Source organism: Cucurbita pepo, chromosome LG20, assembly GCF_002806865.2.
Source record: "Cucurbita pepo subsp. pepo cultivar mu-cu-16 chromosome LG20, ASM280686v2, whole genome shotgun sequence".
NCBI classification, from domain to species: domain Eukaryota; kingdom Viridiplantae; phylum Streptophyta; class Magnoliopsida; order Cucurbitales; family Cucurbitaceae; genus Cucurbita; species Cucurbita pepo.
Window position 1 is genome coordinate 1313040 of NC_036657.1, and position 19515 is coordinate 1332554.

Here is a 19515-nt window from a genome sequence, read left to right on the forward strand (position 1 = left end):
TCTGCAGATGTATTTGCACAGATGAAATGATCCATTGTTGAATCAGAAACACTTCTACTGACACAACAATCATCTAACTCTGCTGGACTGATCATATCTCTGTTCTTGTTTAGAATCTGAAAGTTTGAATGAATCTGCTCTGCTAGTGTGTTTTGAACTGAATTGATTCATTCCTGAGTGACCCAAATGGTTATACAGATCAGAATTCCACTTCCCTTCTCTTCAAGGAACTGGATAAGCCACAGCATGTGGGTGATGACCAAGTAACCAGCTCGTGAGCTGAAGGACAGATGTTGGAATGCTGGCAAACAAACAAGTGGCCATGATTTTGCATTCAAAATCTGCCTGACACGTGTACAGAGCCCACAACCCAGCTGAGCCTCTGTTCTGAGTTCTTATATAAACAAACCTCCAAACCATTCCCAAACTCATCTCTTTTAGTATTGAATCTATGGGTTCCTCTTGCCATCTGAATGTGCCTGCTTTGAAGAGGAAGAGGAGAGAAGCGCGCCAGGTTCGCCGGAAAGTGCAGAAGCTCCGGTGGGTGGTGCCCGGTGGGAGAGGGTTGCAACAGGAACATCTCTTCGCCAAAACGGCTCATTATATACTGCATTTGAGATTGAAAGTCTGTGCTCTTCAAACCATCCTCAAATTGGAGGATGAGGCTTGAGAAATGTATGATATGATTTGATATGATTTTCTCATCGTTGGGGAGTGTTTATTGTATATTTATATGGGTTTGGTATATTATATTTATAAATCATAAAATTAGTTGTGAGGTTTCACGTTCCTCGATGAAGACGAAACGAAACATTCATACATTTAGGGTGTGAAAATCGTTCATTACGAGACGCGTTTTAAAACGGTAAGGTTGATGACTACAAGTAACTGGTCAAAACTAGTCCGGTTATAATTATAATATGTGATTAATATGTCGATTAAATTTATCTTGAGACGTTTTTATTAATACAAATATAAATGGAGATAATAAATACAAAACTAGTACTTGTTCAAGCTCAAAACCTGACATGAATGTTTACTGACAATCCGGATGGGCATCCTGGGTAGTTGCTCCGGCTAGCTAATAGGACGAGCAGCGTAATAGAGTCAGAAAGGTATGAGTTTAGTTTGGAAGTATAAAACAAATGTTATGTCATAATATGTGATGTCCCTCATTGGTTGGGGAGGAGAACAAAACACCCTTTATAAGGAAACCTTTCCCTCATCGATATTGTAACTATAATACCATTTGTAACAGTCAAATCTCACCTTAATCGTCAAATCTCACCTGCTAGTAGATATTGTCTCTTTTGAGCACTAGTAGATATTGTCTTTTTTATCTCATAACTCACTATTTGGAGATTTGAATATTTCTTGAACTTTAAGGTATATTAAAAAAACGTCCCTACTCTTTTAAATATTTCATTCTTTATCGACTTTGTTTTTGTTTGAAAATAACCCTGATATGAAAATGAAGATAGAAAATGGTATGATAATGACACATACAATAGCCATACAATAACACATGTTTAAGTTTTAAGTATATTCTTGGAAAAGATACGTAACTCTGTTGATTCTTCGATCCTTCAAATGCTATTGATCAATAAAAAATTGTTAAACAAACGACCAATGAGATTCAAGATAAATAGAAGCAATATTGTTAGAGAATTCCTTCTTACTCTTCGTGCACGTAGCTCCGTTGCACATGATCATACCTATCAACGAACACAACTCGAATGTAGTTTGGTTGGAAGATGAGTTGAGTTATTAAGCTAGTAATTTAAACTAATATTTTTTGAATTTTTTTTAAAAATAATTTAAAAATATATATGAACCTATCAGAAATAAATAATTAAAAATATTTAATTCCATCTATATATCACGATAATAATAATTTTATTGTAAACAGCTTTGGTATCAACTAAGTCAAAAATTATACACACACTTCACGAAAATATTAGTTTATATCAATAAATCTCTACTTGAAATTTTGAATATACAATTTAATCGGAAAAAATAAAAATTATATTATCTATAAGAATATGAACACCAATCATTTTGCTACACGTCACCCCCATAATATAATAAACTATCTTATTTAACACGCGTACCGACGCCATTGGTGCCTCCTATCGCAAACGGTCAACTTCCAGCTCATCAACTGAAAAAGATACGTTAAATCCGCAGCACAGAACGGAAACCGCCCGTTCAACTTCACCAGAGAAAAAGAACAGACCGTAGCCGCCGCATCCTAACTAGCCACCGCCGCGCCCGACGACTTCCCCGACGCCGGCACGGCGGAAAATCGGTCGGAGAAGTTTTGAAACCCACCACTGTATTCATCCCCTTCGAAATCCACATCACCGTTATGTCCCTCGTCGAAATTCAAAGCGTAACTGATGGGATCATATTGGAATTTCCCAAGCTTCACGGCGGCAGGCCGGTTCCGATTGAACCGGCGAATGAAGGTCTTCCATCTAGGACCAGCGACGATCTCGGACCATTCACGAAGCTTCTTGAGGGATCTGATTCCTCCACTCCACCAATGATCCTCCCCGTCGAACTTCGTCGATTTCGCTTTCGCCTTCGCCCGTTCCCACCAAGAAAGTTCGTCGGAAGCCGACCGGCTTTGTCCAAAGCAAGGGAAGCAAAAACAACTATAGCGTCTAGACGCCAAAAGAGCATCGGCGCCGTCGATTTCTCCGATTGATTCTATTTCTTTGAAACCGCCGTCACGGTCCCCCATAGCTGTAGATAGAAATATAGGGTTTCAGAGGCGGATAACGCTCTCCGTATATAGAGCCAACGGTTTCAGAGACCGGAGACTTCCGGTAAAGTGGTAGGGCCCACCGTTTGTTAGCCGGTAGTTCTATTAACCAAAAGCTACAGAGCCGTGACAGGGAGAGAGAGCACTTAAGAGTAATTATAATGCGAAAAAATGGAAAACGGGATTTTTTTAAAGCCGTTGTGGGAGGTGAAGGGTTATGATCCTGTACTTCGCGAACAGACTGAAATAGTACAAACATGGTGGGGCCCGAGATTAGCTGGCATCCGAATGATCAAGGATTGTGGGTCCCACCTACGGAATCAAATTTCGCTGGCGCTTCTATCCACTGCCTACTACTGGCATTAACTAATATTCACTCTTTTATATATTATAAAAATGGACGGTTTTTCTTTTTTTTTTTTAATAACTTTCTTTGGACGAAAAGTGGACTCCTTCTACATGACTCACCTAATACGGAAGTTTGGGCTCCCTACGAAGCCCAGTTCACTATTCAAAAGCCCAAAATCTTCCGGAAAAGCCCAAAAGCCCAACAGCTTCCGAAAAGCCCAAAAGTTCAAAAGCCCAAAAGGATGGATGGAAAAAAGTCCGGCGAGGGGGAGTCAACGGCTTCCGTTCCCCTCAGCTCTAGTTAGAAGTGGCATTCTATCAAACTTGGGCGGCGGCTGTGATTGTTGGAGACCGAACCATGCCTGGACCTGGACCGCACATGCTCTACGCCATGGGCTCAGGCATGGCTCTGATGAGTCTCAGCGACGGCAGATTCAGTCCCCATCATACTCTCATTTACACCATCAACGCCTTCTTCGGCCCCGACATTGGCTCCTTCTCCGAATGGCTATCCTCTGTTCTCGGTTTCTCAGGATCTTCAGTTCCCGACGCCATCCATCACCCTGTCTTTTACATCCTCATTCTGGGTCTTCCTCTTTGCCTCTTCTACGCCTGGCTCTCCTCTGTTCTACTCCACAAGGGCCTTCTCGATTCCGTCTTTGGGGTGAGTCATTTCACTCGATCGGTTCGTCCTTTCGTCGATTGGGGAGGTTTTGAAATTCTGTTTTCGATTTTTGGATCATTGTAGTGAATCTGCAGAATTTGTGTGGAAAATCTAATTAGGTCTCTCGTTTTTTTACATAATCTCTCTCACTTGTTCTTATGGCTTGATTTTGTTATGATTTATTACATTTTGTTTTTCTTTATTGTAAGATGATTCTCAAGTTATGCTCGGGTGGATTGATTGCAAGTATGATGATATGATTTTTGTAGAACTCTGTCTTTCTTTTAGTAGCAAATGCGTTTGTCAATTGATATGTTTATGAGTTTCCTGCATCTCGTGAAAAGAAATGGAAAAATTTTGTCAATCCTTTATAAGATTGTGTTGAAATATTTAACCTCAACCTTCATCCTGTTCATTTTGCTCTAATGATGTAGGTATCTCTTAATAGAAGGCAATGCTTGTTGTTAATCTCGGCTGGTTCTTTTTCACACTTCTTTCTTGACCATTTGTTTGAGGTAAGCTTTACATCAAGAATTTGAATTGCCCCATTACCAACCTTTCTGCCTCCATAAGTTATTGAATCATTGTTAAAAGAAATATTCTTGCTTGATATAATATAATAATGCTGCTAAATGAAGCATCTCCTCTGGTAAAGCACCTTTTATGAAGAGATGTGATGTGACTTGGGTTAAAATAGAAGTTTTCTTATTATCTAGGAGGGTGCAAGAGAAAATACACCTAGTTATTACTATCTTGTTAATGAAGTTTGAGATCTTTGTTGTATTAACAAGTTAGTTGATGAACGTTCTCTGTTGAGATGAGAAGTACAATTGATATATCTTGTCTTTGATCAATTAGTTCATCAATGTTCAGCTTTCTTTAAGTTGTATTGTGAGGTACCACATCGGTTGGAGAGGGGGAATGAAGCATTCCTTATAAGGGTGTGGAAACCTCTCCCTAGTGAACGCGTTTTGAAGCGCCGAGGGGAAGTTCGAAAGGGAAAACCTTAAAGAGAGGACAATATCCACTAGCAGTGGGCTTAAGCTGTTACAAATGGTATCAGAGCCAGACACGGGGCGGTGTGCCAACGAGGATGCTGGGCCCCTAAAGGGGTGGATTGTGAGGTCCCACATCGATTGGAGAGGGAAACGAAACATTCCTTACAAGCGTATGGAAACCTCTTTCTACTAGACGCGTTTTAAAACCTTGAGGAAAAGCCCGGAAGGAAAAGTTCAAAGAAGACAATATTTGTTAGCAGTGGGCTTGGGCTGTTACAAATGGTATCAGAGCTAGACACCAGGCGGTGTGCCAGCGAAGATGTTGGGCCTAGGAGGTGGATTGTGAGGTCTCACATCAGTTGGAGAATGGAACGAAACATTTCTTAGAAGGGTGTGGAAACCTCTCTAGTAGACGTGTTTTAAAACCTTAAGGGGAAGCCCAAAAAAGAAAGCTCAAAGAGGACAATATCTGCTAGCGGTGGGCTTGGGTTGATACTTGTATCGTATGAAGTGGGATTGTTCTTGCCTGTTTTGTGCTATGTGATTAAACAAGATGGTTGTACTATTATATCTGTATCGTCAAATTTGCAGGAAAACGGGCATTCATCGATGTACACTTGGATATTGAGCACTGGTTGGTGGGAGAACCGAGCACCAATTAACCCAGATGCTGTTATGGTGATTGGATTCTTGTGCACTTGCTTAATTGGCGGCTTTGTTTACATTAACAGGTTCGTGGATACCAATTATATTCATTTACTTCGTTTGTCATTAGAGTTTTCTTAAATGTTAAGCATGCCCTCAAAATATACCATTCAATTCATGCTTCTTTACGACACAGAGTGAAGTCCGCGAAGTCGATTCCTAAACAATCGTATCAGTCGGTTAAGCTTATTATAGTAGTAGCTACACTATATTCCATGTGGTGCGCAAGCCAGATATACTGGACTAACCCTCGTCGACCAGCTGTTGGCGAAGAAGCTGACCTCGGAGTTCTAGTGTTTCTGTTTGTCTATTTTTTTCTACCTCATTATCTTTGTATAAAGTCTATGCAACCAAAAGATCTTGAAATCAGACATCTCCCATTGTGATAGAACGATACATCCATTTATATTAGAAATGACAACAATTTCCTTCATCCTACAGTTCAGTAAGCACTGATTTTGCTACACTTTAGTATAGGCTATATAGGACTTCTCTTATTGATAGAATGCAACACACTTGCATGTTCTTATACCTATAGCTCCGAGTTTCTCATGCATACGTAGAACCCATCTTCGACTTAGCGAACGTAGGAAGACAAAAGGCAGCAGTATGGATCTAAACAGCAAAACATAGGCAATTAGTTAGAACTTAGAAGTGACATGAATAGCATAGGCTCATGAACAAATATGAACCAAGGGAACCACCTCTGAGTTATAGAACTTGGGGGGTCCATTTGCAACACCAAAATTTTCTGGGTCCAACTGGTTCACTGGGTGTTTGAAGTCGACGACCGAAGGACCGTTGGTCGAACAAAGCACGAAGCCGATTGCCCCACTGAATTTGGAAAGAAACCATCAGAAAACTACAGATTGTGCAGAAGCATAAGAGTAAAGAATTATTGGGTTTGGTTGGTTTGCCTTGGATATGAAGGAACAGAGGTCCAAGCGTAGTTTACAGAGCCCTTGAAGATGTTACGACAGCGAGTTATGGTGTCTTCCATGGTGAAATTCTTGATCCACACGCTGTCTGCTTGAGCCGACAGTACTCCACCCGGCTTCAGAGCCTTAGCGATCGACTTAAGGAAGTCTTCGTCCGAAAGCTCGGTTGCATAAGCTCCTGATATCCACATTCAACAATGGCTTCAGCTTCTCTTTAAGGTAAAAATTATGATATTTCATTACCAAAGATTTGTTTGCTGCCATGTTTGTTAACTTCAGTTTTTTGTTCGCAGTTTTTGTGAACAATGAGTGAAAAATCACATACCCATCCCTCGAAATGCATCAATTATGATAGCATCATAGGTGCCTGGAGGAACAGACTTGATGAAGGCCACACCTGAAATAACAACAACAACGTTTACAACAGTCAGACAACTTTACGAAACACAAAACCCGATAACACTCCTCGAACGACATGTAGTTTTCTGTTTCCTACCGTCGCCTATGTGTACATGCACACGAGGATCCACGTACCCAATGGCAATGTCCGGGAAAAACTCCTTGTAAACCTGAAGGTAAAACACTCATAATTTCATCCATGCATGTTCTTGTCTAAGTTTGTTAAACCTAATGCCATTGTTAGCTACAAAGCTGGAAACATCAATGACTTACCGATCGAGCAGAGAAAGCTCCAAAAAGTGAAGGTTGAGCAATAGATCATGTGAGATCACTTATTTTTACTAAAAATTTGTTTTTGCTAGGTCGTATGAATTAAAACTCAAAACTAATAATTATATCAATTTAAACCATGTACTCACATTTATCACCATTTCATCAAGCTCACAAATGTCAATTTGCTCAACGGAAACATGTCGAGATATTTCTCGAAGAATTCCTCCATCCCCGCCTCCAATCAACAAAACCTATAAAGTAACGATTAGTCAGTTAACCGTCATTTATATATATATATATATATATATAAAAGAAGAAAAAAAAGAACCTTTTTGGGATTGGGAATAGAACAGAGTGGGAGATGAGTGAGCATTTCCTGATAAGAACACTCATCCTTCTCTGTTAGCTGAAGGCAGCCATCCAATATAGCAATCTTCCCATATGTTTGTGACTCAAATTTAATAAAAAATAAATAAATAAAATCAGTAAAAATTAGTCAATAATAACAATAAATTCAAGAAAATTATATATACATATATATAAAAGATAAAAAAAAAAACCTGAAAAACAAAAAAATCTTGATACTGGGATTTGCCTTGGAATATGACCTTCTCTTGCTTATACACATGTGCCTCCCCTATTTATTTAATCACATCATTAAAATAATGGTTAATAACGAGTTATAATTTTGTGTTCGTGAGATGACTTTTAATGTATATTACCAGGAAATTCTTCATCAATATTGACGTAGCAATCTGGAAATGTTGGCACAAAAGAGGCGCCATTTTGAACGATTGTGATGGGTCGAGTATGGTCAGTGACGATGGTGTCGTTTTGAAAGGCCATTTTTTTGAAGGGTTTATAAGTGTGTTGAGTGATGGATTTGATGCAATGGGTGCATTTTATAGTGAAGTTGAAGAAGTTTGGGGGAAGAAAATGGAAGGATCTTAAAAGGGTTGAAAGTTTGAATGCATGAAATGAGAGTGGTGGATTAGAGTATGTGATTTTCCCTTGCCTCGTACTGCTCGCTGCCATAACAACATCATGAAATCGACAAAAGGCTTGTTTTGTGTTATGTTCAAGGTGAGTTGTATGGATTAATTTCTTTTGTCTTTTTTTTTACCTTTCAACGGATTGCTCCCTAAATCTCACGAAACGAATATATTATTTTCGAACAATTGTCGAGTTTCAGTACGATATTCTATCAAAATATTAAGATATTAAAAAGAGAAACTATTTTTTCCAGACTACCCGACAATATGAACAAAAAATAGTCAATGGTATCTCGATGGAAAACGAACTGAAAATTGGCCAATAGTAAAATCATTTTTTTCATGAAATTTTAACATTCTTCATATTTTTTTCACTAAATACTTCTAAATGACGGTAACAACCCAAGCCCACCGCTAGCAGATATTATCTTCTTTAGGCTTTCACTTTCGAGCTTCCCCCTCAAGGCGCGNGGAATAGAACAGAGTGGGAGATGAGTGAGCATTTCCTGATAAGAACACTCATCCTTCTCTGTTAGCTGAAGGCAGCCATCCAATATAGCAATCTTCCCATATGTTTGTGACTCAAATTTAATAAAAAATAAATAAATAAAATCAGTAAAAATTAGTCAATAATAACAATAAATTCAAGAAAATTATATATACATATATATAAAAGATAAAAAAAAAAACCTGAAAAACAAAAAAATCTTGATACTGGGATTTGCCTTGGAATATGACCTTCTCTTGCTTATACACATGTGCCTCCCCTATTTATTTAATCACATCATTAAAATAATGGTTAATAACGAGTTATAATTTTGTGTTCGTGAGATGACTTTTAATGTATATTACCAGGAAATTCTTCATCAATATTGACGTAGCAATCTGGAAATGTTGGCACAAAAGAGGCGCCATTTTGAACGATTGTGATGGGTCGAGTATGGTCAGTGACGATGGTGTCGTTTTGAAAGGCCATTTTTTTGAAGGGTTTATAAGTGTGTTGAGTGATGGATTTGATGCAATGGGTGCATTTTATAGTGAAGTTGAAGAAGTTTGGGGGAAGAAAATGGAAGGATCTTAAAAGGGTTGAAAGTTTGAATGCATGAAATGAGAGTGGTGGATTAGAGTATGTGATTTTCCCTTGCCTCGTACTGCTCGCTGCCATAACAACATCATGAAATCGACAAAAGGCTTGTTTTGTGTTATGTTCAAGGTGAGTTGTATGGATTAATTTCTTTTGTCTTTTTTTTTACCTTTCAACGGATTGCTCCCTAAATCTCACGAAACGAATATATTATTTTCGAACAATTGTCGAGTTTCAGTACGATATTCTATCAAAATATTAAGATATTAAAAAGAGAAACTATTTTTTCCAGACTACCCGACAATATGAACAAAAAATAGTCAATGGTATCTCGATGGAAAACGAACTGAAAATTGGCCAATAGTAAAATCATTTTTTTCATGAAATTTTAACATTCTTCATATTTTTTTCACTAAATACTTCTAAATGACGGTAACAACCCAAGCCCACCGCTAGCAGATATTATCTTCTTTAGGCTTTCACTTTCGAGCTTCCCCCTCAAGGCGCGTCTGCTAGGTGAAGGTTTCCACACTCTTATAAATGGTGGTTTGTTCTCCTCCTCAACTAATGTGGGACATCACAATTCACCCCCCTTCAGGGCCCAGCGTCCTCGCTGGCAAACCACCTCGTGTCTAACCCCTTCGGGGAACAGCGAGAAGGTTGGCACATCGTCCGATGTCTGGCTCAGATACTATTTGTAACCAGCCTACATCCACCACTAGCAGATATTGTCGTCTTTGGGCTTTCCCTTTCGGGCTTCCCCTCAAGACTTTAAAATGCGTCTGCTAGGGGAAGGTTTCCACACTCTTATAAATGGTGTTTTGTTCTCCTCCTCATTTGGGAGTGGTCCCACATCGATTGGAGGAAGGAAAGAGTGCCAGTGAGGACGCTAGGCCTCGAAGGGGGTAGATTGTGATGTCCCACATTGGTTGGGGGAGGAGAACAAACCATCATTTCTAAGGGTGTGGAAACATTACCCTAACAGACGCGTTGTAAAGCCTTTGAGGGGAAGCCCGAGAGGAAAAGTCCAAAGAGGACAATATTTACTAGCGGTAGGTCTGCGTCTTACAATAACTCAATTAGAGTTTCGATTTTAAGTTCATGCATCTAGCAATAAATTTTAATTTTTCTAAATTATTTTTAGTTATTCTATTTTCATATAATTATAAATTGATTTGAAAAAATGGATATTTTTTTTTATACCTTATATAAAGGGGAAAAGTCCAAAAGAAAATTTGAAATTATTATAGTATTAATATTTGATAAAATCTCAAATTAATATATGGAATCCACTAAATAACATACCAAATAAATGGATATAAAAATAAATATTAAATCAATACAAACAAATATATATATGTAAATTTAAATTATATTAAAGTATACAAATCTTAAGAAACAAGAGTAGCTATCCAAATATTTCTAATTATCCATAAAAAAAATTCTTACAAAATAAATAAATTATTTAAAAAATTATAGATTCCTTAGAAATATGAATTTACAATATAGTTTTATTATTATTTATTTATATTTAGGAAAATTATGTCGTTATCAAATCAATGCTGCCAAATTCAGCTGAATATCTTGTCTCATTAATAATAATAATTTATTGATAATAATAACGTCATGCATATGAAGCCACATAATATGAATCTATTAAAAAAAAAAAAAATTTTTGAAATTTGGAACATGAGAATATTAAAAAATAAATAAAATAAATTGAAATATAAGAAATAATGAATAAATGCAACGAGGTAGCTAGCTGTCCTTTGACAAATTGAGGAACCAATAAATTGAAATTAATTAATCATTTGAATACTAACTATTACCCGAAGCTTTTAATATATGCTTTTATGATTAAATTATAAATAATTAAGCACTTAAAACCACGTATGATTTAATATACCCTACTCATTACCTGCCGACACCTCCCTCTTCTTTCTTTTCACATTATTTCGTTTTATATTTAATAATATATAAAAAAAAACTAATTTAATAAAAATATCTATGCCTTTTTTTTTTATCTAAAAAAATCCTTAAATTTAAAATATATATATATATATATATATATATATATAATATTATTATATTTCAAAAATACTAATACTCTTTAAATTTTTTTTAAAATTTAAAATATTTTTACAATATTAATTAATTAGTATGGTGTTTAAATATAAGGTTATGCAATTTTAAAGGTATTATTAACATCATTTAACCTTTATAAAAAAGTTTACGTTCAATATATAGACAAAAAGCGTCTGTCTACACCAAATACATCATCTATAACTAAAAAACAGTATTTTTAAGTTTTAAAATAAATTTAAATATGTTTTTAAAAATAAAAAAAAAATTTAAAGGTACTTTTAAAGTTTATAATTTTTTTTTAAAGTATTAATAAAAATTTTGAAAATTTACAGATATTTTTTTAAAATTTTAATGTTTAAATTAAAAAAAAAAAGTATATTTTATGAATTTAGTTTATAAGAAACTAAAACATGCACTGTTTCAAGTCAATACTCCTCACGAGTATATACTAACCCATATTCGTTTCTGTATACCAAGATTCTCGTGTCACATTTTCCTTTTGAAATATATATATATATATATATATATATATATATATATAATAATAAAATTAATAATTATTAATTTGATTGAAATATATGCAAATAATAATAATAATAATAATAATTTAACATATTAATTATTGAGTGATATTCCTTTCGAAATTACAAAAATATTAGTCTTTTTAAATGGGTTTTTTTTTTTTTTTTTAAGAATATTAGAAAAAATGAAAAATTCTGGAAAGTTCAAATACGAAAAGGAAATGTAAGCTTATTTCCCTTCAGGAAAGGTAACTTTAAATTCACTCATGACAATTATAATATCATATAATATTTTGAGGATAACCTTAAATAAAATAAAATAAAATAAAATAACAACCCCTTGAGTATTATTAGTATTATTTTCTTTAATATTTAAATTATGTTGTTAAATTTAGATTTTTTTAATTTTCGGAAGATAAGATTTCAATTGAGGTGAGCTAAACACGCGTCCAGCCACGAGTCGGATCTGACGTTGCGTAGACCAAGCTGACAATACCTTTGCCGCAAGTAACATGTCGCCATTTCATTGGTCCACGTTGATAGGTCGGTTTGTGGAGCCCACAATTATCCGTACCTGATTAAAAACCCGAACCCGAAACCGAGCAGGATCCAGGAAGCTACACATGTCCAACAAGAACCCTCCACGTGTACATATTTTTCGCAGCAAATCAAACCCACCTCCGTCCTTTTCCTTTCGGTTGAAACTTGAAAAATCCCCACTCTATGATTCTCCGTCTTTTAAATTTCGTACTTCTTCTCCAGAATTTTCTGTTACAAAACGAAGATTTTTTTTTCATTTTTTGAATTCTTCAATGTTTCAAAATTCCAAAAGCTCCGATCGTCGGATTCTGACTTTTCCGGCGGTTCATCCATGCGAAGCAATTTCTCCGGCGACCCTTTTGGCTTCGTTGATCGATCTCTGCCGTCAAATATGCAATCACCAACTGAAAACATTCGTGACACAAAAACGAAACGCTCGAGAAACGATTCGACAAATCGGAATCTTATTGATATTCTTCGAGGAGCTTCGCGACATGTCTGTGTTAGAATTGGTCAATCCATTAGAATAGCTTGAAGTTAGTCATGCCATAAAGATAGGCTTACTTCGTTAGTTTCCTATGAAATCGGATCTATTAGTTAATCTTTTGCCAATATAAATAGAATATGTCCTCAATAGTGTGAGGCACAGTTTTGCATAAACTTGATATGCTTTCAGAGCCGAAATAAGATCCACGAGATCCATAGCCTCTGCTGTTAGACATGTCAATCCCAAACAACACAATGTCTTCTCCGTCGATCAGTCAGGTGATTAGTGTTAAGCTTACACAAGAAAATTATCTACTGTGGTCTACCCAAATCCTTCCCTACTTGCGTAGCCAAAACCTTGTTGGTTTTGTGGATGGATCCATGCCTGCACCAAGCCAGACGATCGCCGTTGAACCAAGTGAAGAAACAGGGAATCGCAAAATTATCATCAACCCTGAGTTCACAGTCTGGTACCCCCAGGACCAGCTGGTACTCAGCCTCATCAACTCATCAGTCACTGAGGAGGTTCTCAGCACGATGGTTGGAATCACCACTGCACGAGAAGCCTGGATTACGCTGGAGCGACAATTTGCTTCCACATCTCGAGCAAGAGCAATGCAGATCCGTATGGAACTCTCTACTATCCAGAAAAAGGACATGACAATTGCTGACTACTTTCGTAAAGTAAAACATCTTGGTGATACACTTGCTGCCATTGGCAAGCGAATAGAGGATGAAGAACTCATCGCCTACATGCTGCAAGGACTTGGTCCAGATTATGATCCTCTAGTCACAAGCATTACAACCAGAACAGATGTATACACTGTCAGCGACGTGTATGCTCACATGCTGAGCTATGAGATGCGGCACTTGCGTAAGGGTACATTTGAGCAACTTTCATCTGCTAACAATGTCAATAGGATATCCATTCGTGGAGGTGCCAATGGAGGTCGAGGTAGTCGCGGTCGTAGTCGTCAGTTAAATAGTGGTCATGGACAATCAAGGCGTACTGTGAACAATCCTGGACGTCAACCATCAAAGACACAAAGCAGCTCAGGCATTGTCTGTCAGATTTGTGGTAAGCCCAATCACGATGCTTTGCAATGCTGGCACAGATTTGATCAGGCATATCAAGCCGAAAATAATCTCAAACAAGCAGCTTTGGCAACAAGTGGATACACTAGTGACACAAACTGGTATGTTGACACTGGAGCCACAGATCATATCACCAATGACCTAGAGAGGCTTACCACCAGAGAACGCTACACTGGCACCGACCAAATTCAGGTTGCAAATGGCGCAGGTTTGTCTATCTCTCATATTGGGAATTCATTAATTTCTGGTTCATCTCTTGTTCTGAAACATATCCTATATGTTCCTAAAATCAATAAGCACCTAATTTCAGTACAAAGACTAGCATCTGATAATAATGCTGTTGTAGAATTTCACCCAAACTATTTTTTGGTTAAGGACCGAGTCACGAAGAAACTCCTGCTCCACGGTAGATGTAAGAATGGCCTATACGTTCTACCGCATAATTTCAGTCAAGCCTTGCTGACAGCCAAACTTTCGAAAGAACAATGGCACAGAAGGCTAGGGCACCCTGCATCTCCAATTACCATTAGAATTCTACAAGATAATAATTTAGCTATAGATACTAATATTCCCTCTTCCTCAATTTGTAATGCTTGTCAATTAGGGAAAGCACATCAATTGCCATTTGGTTCTTCTCAGCATGTATCTACAGCACCCCTTCAATTAATTCACACTGATGTATGGGGTCCATCCATTGCGTCAGTAAATAATTCCAAATATTATGTTTCCTTTGTTGATGATTTTAGTCGTTATGTTTGGATTTACTTTCTGAGATGCAAATCTGATGTTGAGTCTGTGTTCCTTCAATTTCAAAAACATGTTGAAACTATGCTAAATACCAAAATTCGCTCCGTCCAATCAGATTGGGGGGGTGAATACCATCGGTTACACAATTATTTCAAATCCACAGGCATTGAACATCATATCTCCTGTCCTCACACACACCAGCAGAATGGGTTAGTCGAAAGAAAACACAGACACATTGTAGAAACTGGCCTTGCTTTACTCGCTCAAGCCAACATGCCTCTATCCTACTGGGATGAAGCTTTCAACACAGCTTGCTTTCTTATAAATAGAATGCCCAGCCGAACCATACAACAAGACACACCACTTCATAAATTGTTTGGTAAAAGTCCAGACTACTCCATGCTTAGGGTGTTTGGCTGTGCTTGCTGGCCTAATTTAAGGCCTTACAACAACAAGAAACTGAGTTTCAGAACTACTAGATGTATATTCTTGGGTTATAGTTCTTCTCATAAGGGATATAAATGCTTAAATAGAAGTACAGGACGTATTTACATCTCTAGAGACGTGGTTTTCGATGAAAATATTTTTCCTTTTGAAGAATCTAAGCCACCAAACAAAACCACAAATCCACATCATCCTGTTCTACTTCCAGCCTTAGCCAAACTTGCTAGTTTTTACACTGAAAATGCTCTTACAGATATTGAACCAGTTGTTAGTAATTCCCATATGAATGATGGTCAAACTGATAATATTGCTAGTGACAACTTGTCTGGTGTCAGCTTATCTTCTGCAGATAATACAAGAAGTTCAGAGGAAATTGCAGAATATGAAGCTGAGAGCAGTTCGATCAATGCTCAAAACCAAACTCATGAACATGTGTCTGATCAACCAACTGAAGCAGCTAGTCAACATCCAATGCGAACAAGGTTGAGAAATAACATTGTACAAGCTAAACAATTCACTGATGGAACTATCAGATATTCAGAAACCTCAAGAAAATTCGCAAGCGCTGTAACTATCACAACTCCGATCATAGAGACTGCTACTGAACCTCGAAACCTGCAGGAAGCCATGCAACATCCAAGATGGAGAGGAGCAATGAATGATGAGCTCTCAGCGCTAAAACGAAATGCCACTTGGGATCTAGTTCCACCCAAACCTGGAATAAATCTCATTGATAGTAAATGGGTGTATAAAGTGAAAAGAAAAGCAGATGGGTCAGTTGAAAGATTAAAAGCAAGATTAGTTGCCAAAGGATTCAAGCAAAGATTTGGTGTTGATTACACTGATACTTTTAGCCCTGTGATCAAACCGTCAACAATCAGGGTCATTCTTTCGCTAGCAGTAACCAAGGGCTGGAATATGAGACAAGTTGATATCCAAAATGCATTTTTGCATGGAATTCTGAAAGAGGAAGTGTACATGCGACAACCACCAGGATTTCAAGACTCAGCCAAACCAAAGAATTACATATGCAAGCTCAAGAAAGCCCTTTATGGCCTGAAACAAGCCCCAAAAGCTTGGCATTCAAGGTTGACTGGAAAACTTATTGAGTTAGGCTTCAAGGCTTCAGTAGCTGATTCATCTCTTTTTATTCTCAAAAACAGAGAGATAACTATCTATATGCTCATCTATGTTGATGATATAATTATTGTGAGCTCCTCTGATCAAGCAACCGAAAGGTTGATTCAGAAATTGAAAATAGATTTTGCAGTAAAAGATTTGGGTGGTCTTGAGTATTTTCTGGGTATTGAAGTCAAGAAAACACGAGATGGTATCATACTGTCACAGAGACGATATGCCTTAGATTTGTTGAAAAGAGTAAACATGGAAAAATGCAAACCTATGTCTACACCAATGGGTTCTGCTGAAAAATTATTCAGAGAACAAGGAATACCCTTATCAGCTGAAGAACAATTCAAATACAGAAGTACAGTGGGAGCACTACAATATTTGACAATGACTAGGCCTGATTTGGCATTTGCTGTCAATAAAGTGTGTCAATATCTTCATACACCTACTGATGCTCATTGGGGTGCTGTGAAGAGAATTCTTCGTTATGTTAAAGGCACACTAGCATTAGGAGTGAAAATTCAGAAATCAACCATGATGTTGTCGGGGTTTTCTGATGCTGATTGGGCTGGTTGTCCCGATGATCGACGTTCAACTAGCGGCTTTGCTGTATTTCTTGGAGCAAATCTAATCTCATGGAGTTCCAGAAAACAGGCTACAGTGTCAAGATCAAGCACCGAAGCAGAATACAAGGCCATTGCGAATCTTACTGCAGAAATGATTTGGATCAAGTCATTACTGAAGGAACTGGGCGTGTATCAATCAAAGGCTCCTCGCCTCTGGTGTGACAACCTCGGAGCTACATATTTAACTTCAAATCCAGTATTTCATGCTAGAACGAAACATATTGAAGTTGATTTTCATTTTGTTCGAGAACAAGTAGCACGTAAAGCAATGGAAGTTCGGTTCATTTCATCAAGTGATCAAGTAGCTGATATCCTGACAAAACCACTGTCTAAAACTCCTTTTACTACACATTGTAACAATCTCAACATGTACAAGACTTGTTGGGATTGAAGGGGACTGTTAGAATTGGTCAATCCATTAGAATAGCTTGAAGTTAGTCATGCCATAAAGATAGGCTTACTTCGTTAGTTTCCTATGAAATCGGATCTATTAGTTAATCTTTTGCCAATATAAATAGAATATGTCCTCAATAGTGTGAGGCACAGTTTTGCATAAACTTGATAGTCTGATGTTCTTCCGGATTCTGTTGTGCTCTGTTTTTCAGAACTTCATCTCACGTTTCAAAAAATCTTGTTCTTGTTTGAAGATTGCTCGCGTTCGAATGCGAAGATTTGGATATTAATGAAATCCCAATTCGTTGCCACTCAGTTTTGGGTTTTGATTCGGGCGCTCGCTACGGCTCTGGATGTACTTCCATTGAATCGGATTGATACTAGCGATGAAGTGAAGGAATTGGTTGAACTAGTTGTGAAACAAGCACGAATTTCGAAATTTGGACTGGATAAAGATGATGAACTGATGATGAAGCGACTTCAATCCATTTTGCTGCAGTTTGAAAAAGGGATTGAACCGGATTTGACCGCAATTAAACGGGTTCTTAGCTACCTTGAAATTCGAAGATGGAGTGATTGTAATAAAGAGATCAAGTTCTTGGAGGAGGAGATTGATTTTCAATATTCGGATTTGAAAGAACGAGACGTTCAGATTCTGAGCAGTTTGGTGGGTTTTATGAGCTACAGCAGATTAACTCTGTTCGAAGCTCTGGATTTTTGGGATAAAAATCAAACGGATATTAAATGCAATCCCGAGACGCTGAGTTGTTTAAACCCACAAGATTTTCGATGCCCAATTTCTCTTGAGCTCATGATTGATCCTGTTACTGTATCTACTGGACAGACATACGATCGAGCTTCGATTCAGAAATGGCTTTCCGCCGGGAATTTGCTCTGCCCCAAAACAGGGGAGAGGCTCACGAGCTCAGAACTGGTTCCGAATACGAGTCTCAAGAAGTTAATCCATCAATTTTGTGTCGACAATGGGATTTCTTTGGCTAAATTCAACGCCAGATCTCATGATATAACTCGAACTATAATTCCGGGGAGTCCGGCTGCTGCAGAAGCGATGAAATTCTCATCGGAGTATCTTCTCCGGCGACTGGTTTTTGGAACGGATACGGAGAAGAACAAAGCGGCTTATGAGATTCGTTTGTTGGCGAAATCGAACATTTTCAATCGGTCTTGTTTGATTAAAGTGGGTATAATTCCATCATTGTTGAATCTTCTTTCGTCTTTGGACAAATCCACGCAGGAAAACGCCATTGCTGCCGTGTTGAAGCTTTCAAAGCATTCGACTGGGAAGATTTTAGTGGTGGAAAATGGAGGATTGGTGCCTATTCTCTCTGTTTTAAAATCTGGGTTTTGTTTGGAATCTCGTCAATTAGCAGCCGCGACATTGTTCTACCTCTCGTCGGTGAAGGAGTACCGGAAATTGATCGGCGAAACGCCGGACGCCATTACAGGGCTAATCGAGCTCATTAAGGAAGGAACAACTTGTGGGAAAAAAAACGCAGTGGTTGCCATTTTCGGACTCTTACTGTACCCCAAAAACAACAAAACCGTTCTTAATTCCGGCGTCGTTCCGATTCTACTCGACATAATCGCCACCTCCGTCAACGACGAGTTGATTTCCGATTCACTTGCAGTAATAGCAGCGTTGGCGGAGAGTTCAGAAGGAAGCAATACGATTCTTCACGCCTCAGCTCTGCCTCTGCTAATAAGAACTCTGAATTCCGCAACTTCGTCGCCTGGAAAAGAGTATTGCGTTTCGGCGCTGCGTTCTCTGTGCAACCACGGCGGCGAGGAGGTGGTGGCGACGCTGGCCGGAGATCGGTCCATTGCGGGGTCGCTTTATTCAATTGTAACGGAGGGAAGTGCGGCGGCGGGGAAGAAGGCTCGATCGCTGCTGAAGATTCTGCACAAGTTTAGGGAAAACGATGTGGGTGTGAACTCGGCGGTGGATCAAGAGCGCTCTGTTCGTGTTTGGTGATTAGCTTACAAAATTTGAATGTTGGTTAATTTTTGGTATTGTGGAGGTTAGTTTTGTAATTGAGCTCGATTTTTAGAAGAGCTCGTTTGGTCTTATTTGTGTAGAAAATACAAAATAGTGTGATATACTTGTATATAAAACCATACTTTATATTCAGAAATATATACTTTTATAAGATTCCAATTAATATTAATGTTTATTTGTAAATGTTATATAATTTATATTAATAATGTGAGTATCCATATATATATATATATAACCCAATCCAAAAAAAAAAAAAAAAAAAAAA

The 19515-nt window shown here is 37.8% G+C and overlaps 5 protein-coding genes and 1 non-coding gene across 6 annotated transcripts; 3 read left to right on the top strand and 3 right to left on the bottom strand.

The window, feature by feature from the left end:
• Positions 1–2002: 2002 nt before the first annotated feature.
• LOC111783153 lies at positions 2003–2888 on the bottom strand. The gene has a single exon (XM_023664053.1). The coding sequence runs from the start codon at positions 2744–2746 to the stop codon at positions 2252–2254; it is 495 nt and encodes a 164-aa protein (XP_023519821.1). The 5' UTR covers positions 2747–2888; the 3' UTR covers positions 2003–2251.
• Positions 2889–3380: 492 nt separating this feature from the next.
• LOC111783152 lies at positions 3381–5915 on the top strand. The gene is made up of 4 exons (XM_023664052.1): positions 3381–3779; positions 4214–4294; positions 5369–5508; positions 5619–5915. Exons 1-4 carry the CDS (start codon positions 3474–3476, stop codon positions 5866–5868), a joined length of 777 nt encoding a protein of 258 aa, XP_023519820.1. The 5' UTR covers positions 3381–3473; the 3' UTR covers positions 5869–5915.
• Positions 5849–7980, bottom strand: LOC111783151 (spermidine synthase 2-like). The gene is made up of 9 exons (XM_023664051.1): positions 7815–7980; positions 7653–7729; positions 7421–7543; positions 7239–7343; positions 6917–6989; positions 6746–6817; positions 6400–6598; positions 6187–6316; positions 5849–6097 (listed from the first exon to the last, which is right to left on the bottom strand). The coding sequence occupies exons 1-9, from the start codon at positions 7936–7938 to the stop codon at positions 6032–6034; spliced, it is 969 nt and encodes a 322-aa protein (XP_023519819.1). The 5' UTR covers positions 7939–7980; the 3' UTR covers positions 5849–6031.
• Positions 7981–8366: 386 nt separating this feature from the next.
• Positions 8367–9102, bottom strand: LOC111783496 (spermidine synthase 1-like). The gene is made up of 4 exons (XM_023664425.1): positions 8937–9102; positions 8775–8851; positions 8530–8665; positions 8367–8392 (listed from the first exon to the last, which is right to left on the bottom strand). The coding sequence occupies exons 1-4, from the start codon at positions 9058–9060 to the stop codon at positions 8367–8369; spliced, it is 363 nt and encodes a 120-aa protein (XP_023520193.1). The 5' UTR covers positions 9061–9102.
• A 3403-nt stretch (positions 9103–12505) lies between these two features.
• On the top strand, positions 12506–19403 carry LOC111783067 (U-box domain-containing protein 19-like). The gene is made up of 2 exons (XM_023663946.1): positions 12506–12814; positions 17406–19403. The coding sequence occupies exons 1-2, from the start codon at positions 12587–12589 to the stop codon at positions 19224–19226; spliced, it is 2049 nt and encodes a 682-aa protein (XP_023519714.1). The 5' UTR covers positions 12506–12586; the 3' UTR covers positions 19227–19403.
• On the top strand, positions 13524–13659 carry LOC111783740. Its single transcript, XR_002813422.1, has one exon. It is a non-coding gene; the product is annotated as a small nucleolar RNA Z247 (small nucleolar RNA).
• Positions 19404–19515: the final 112 nt, after the last annotated feature.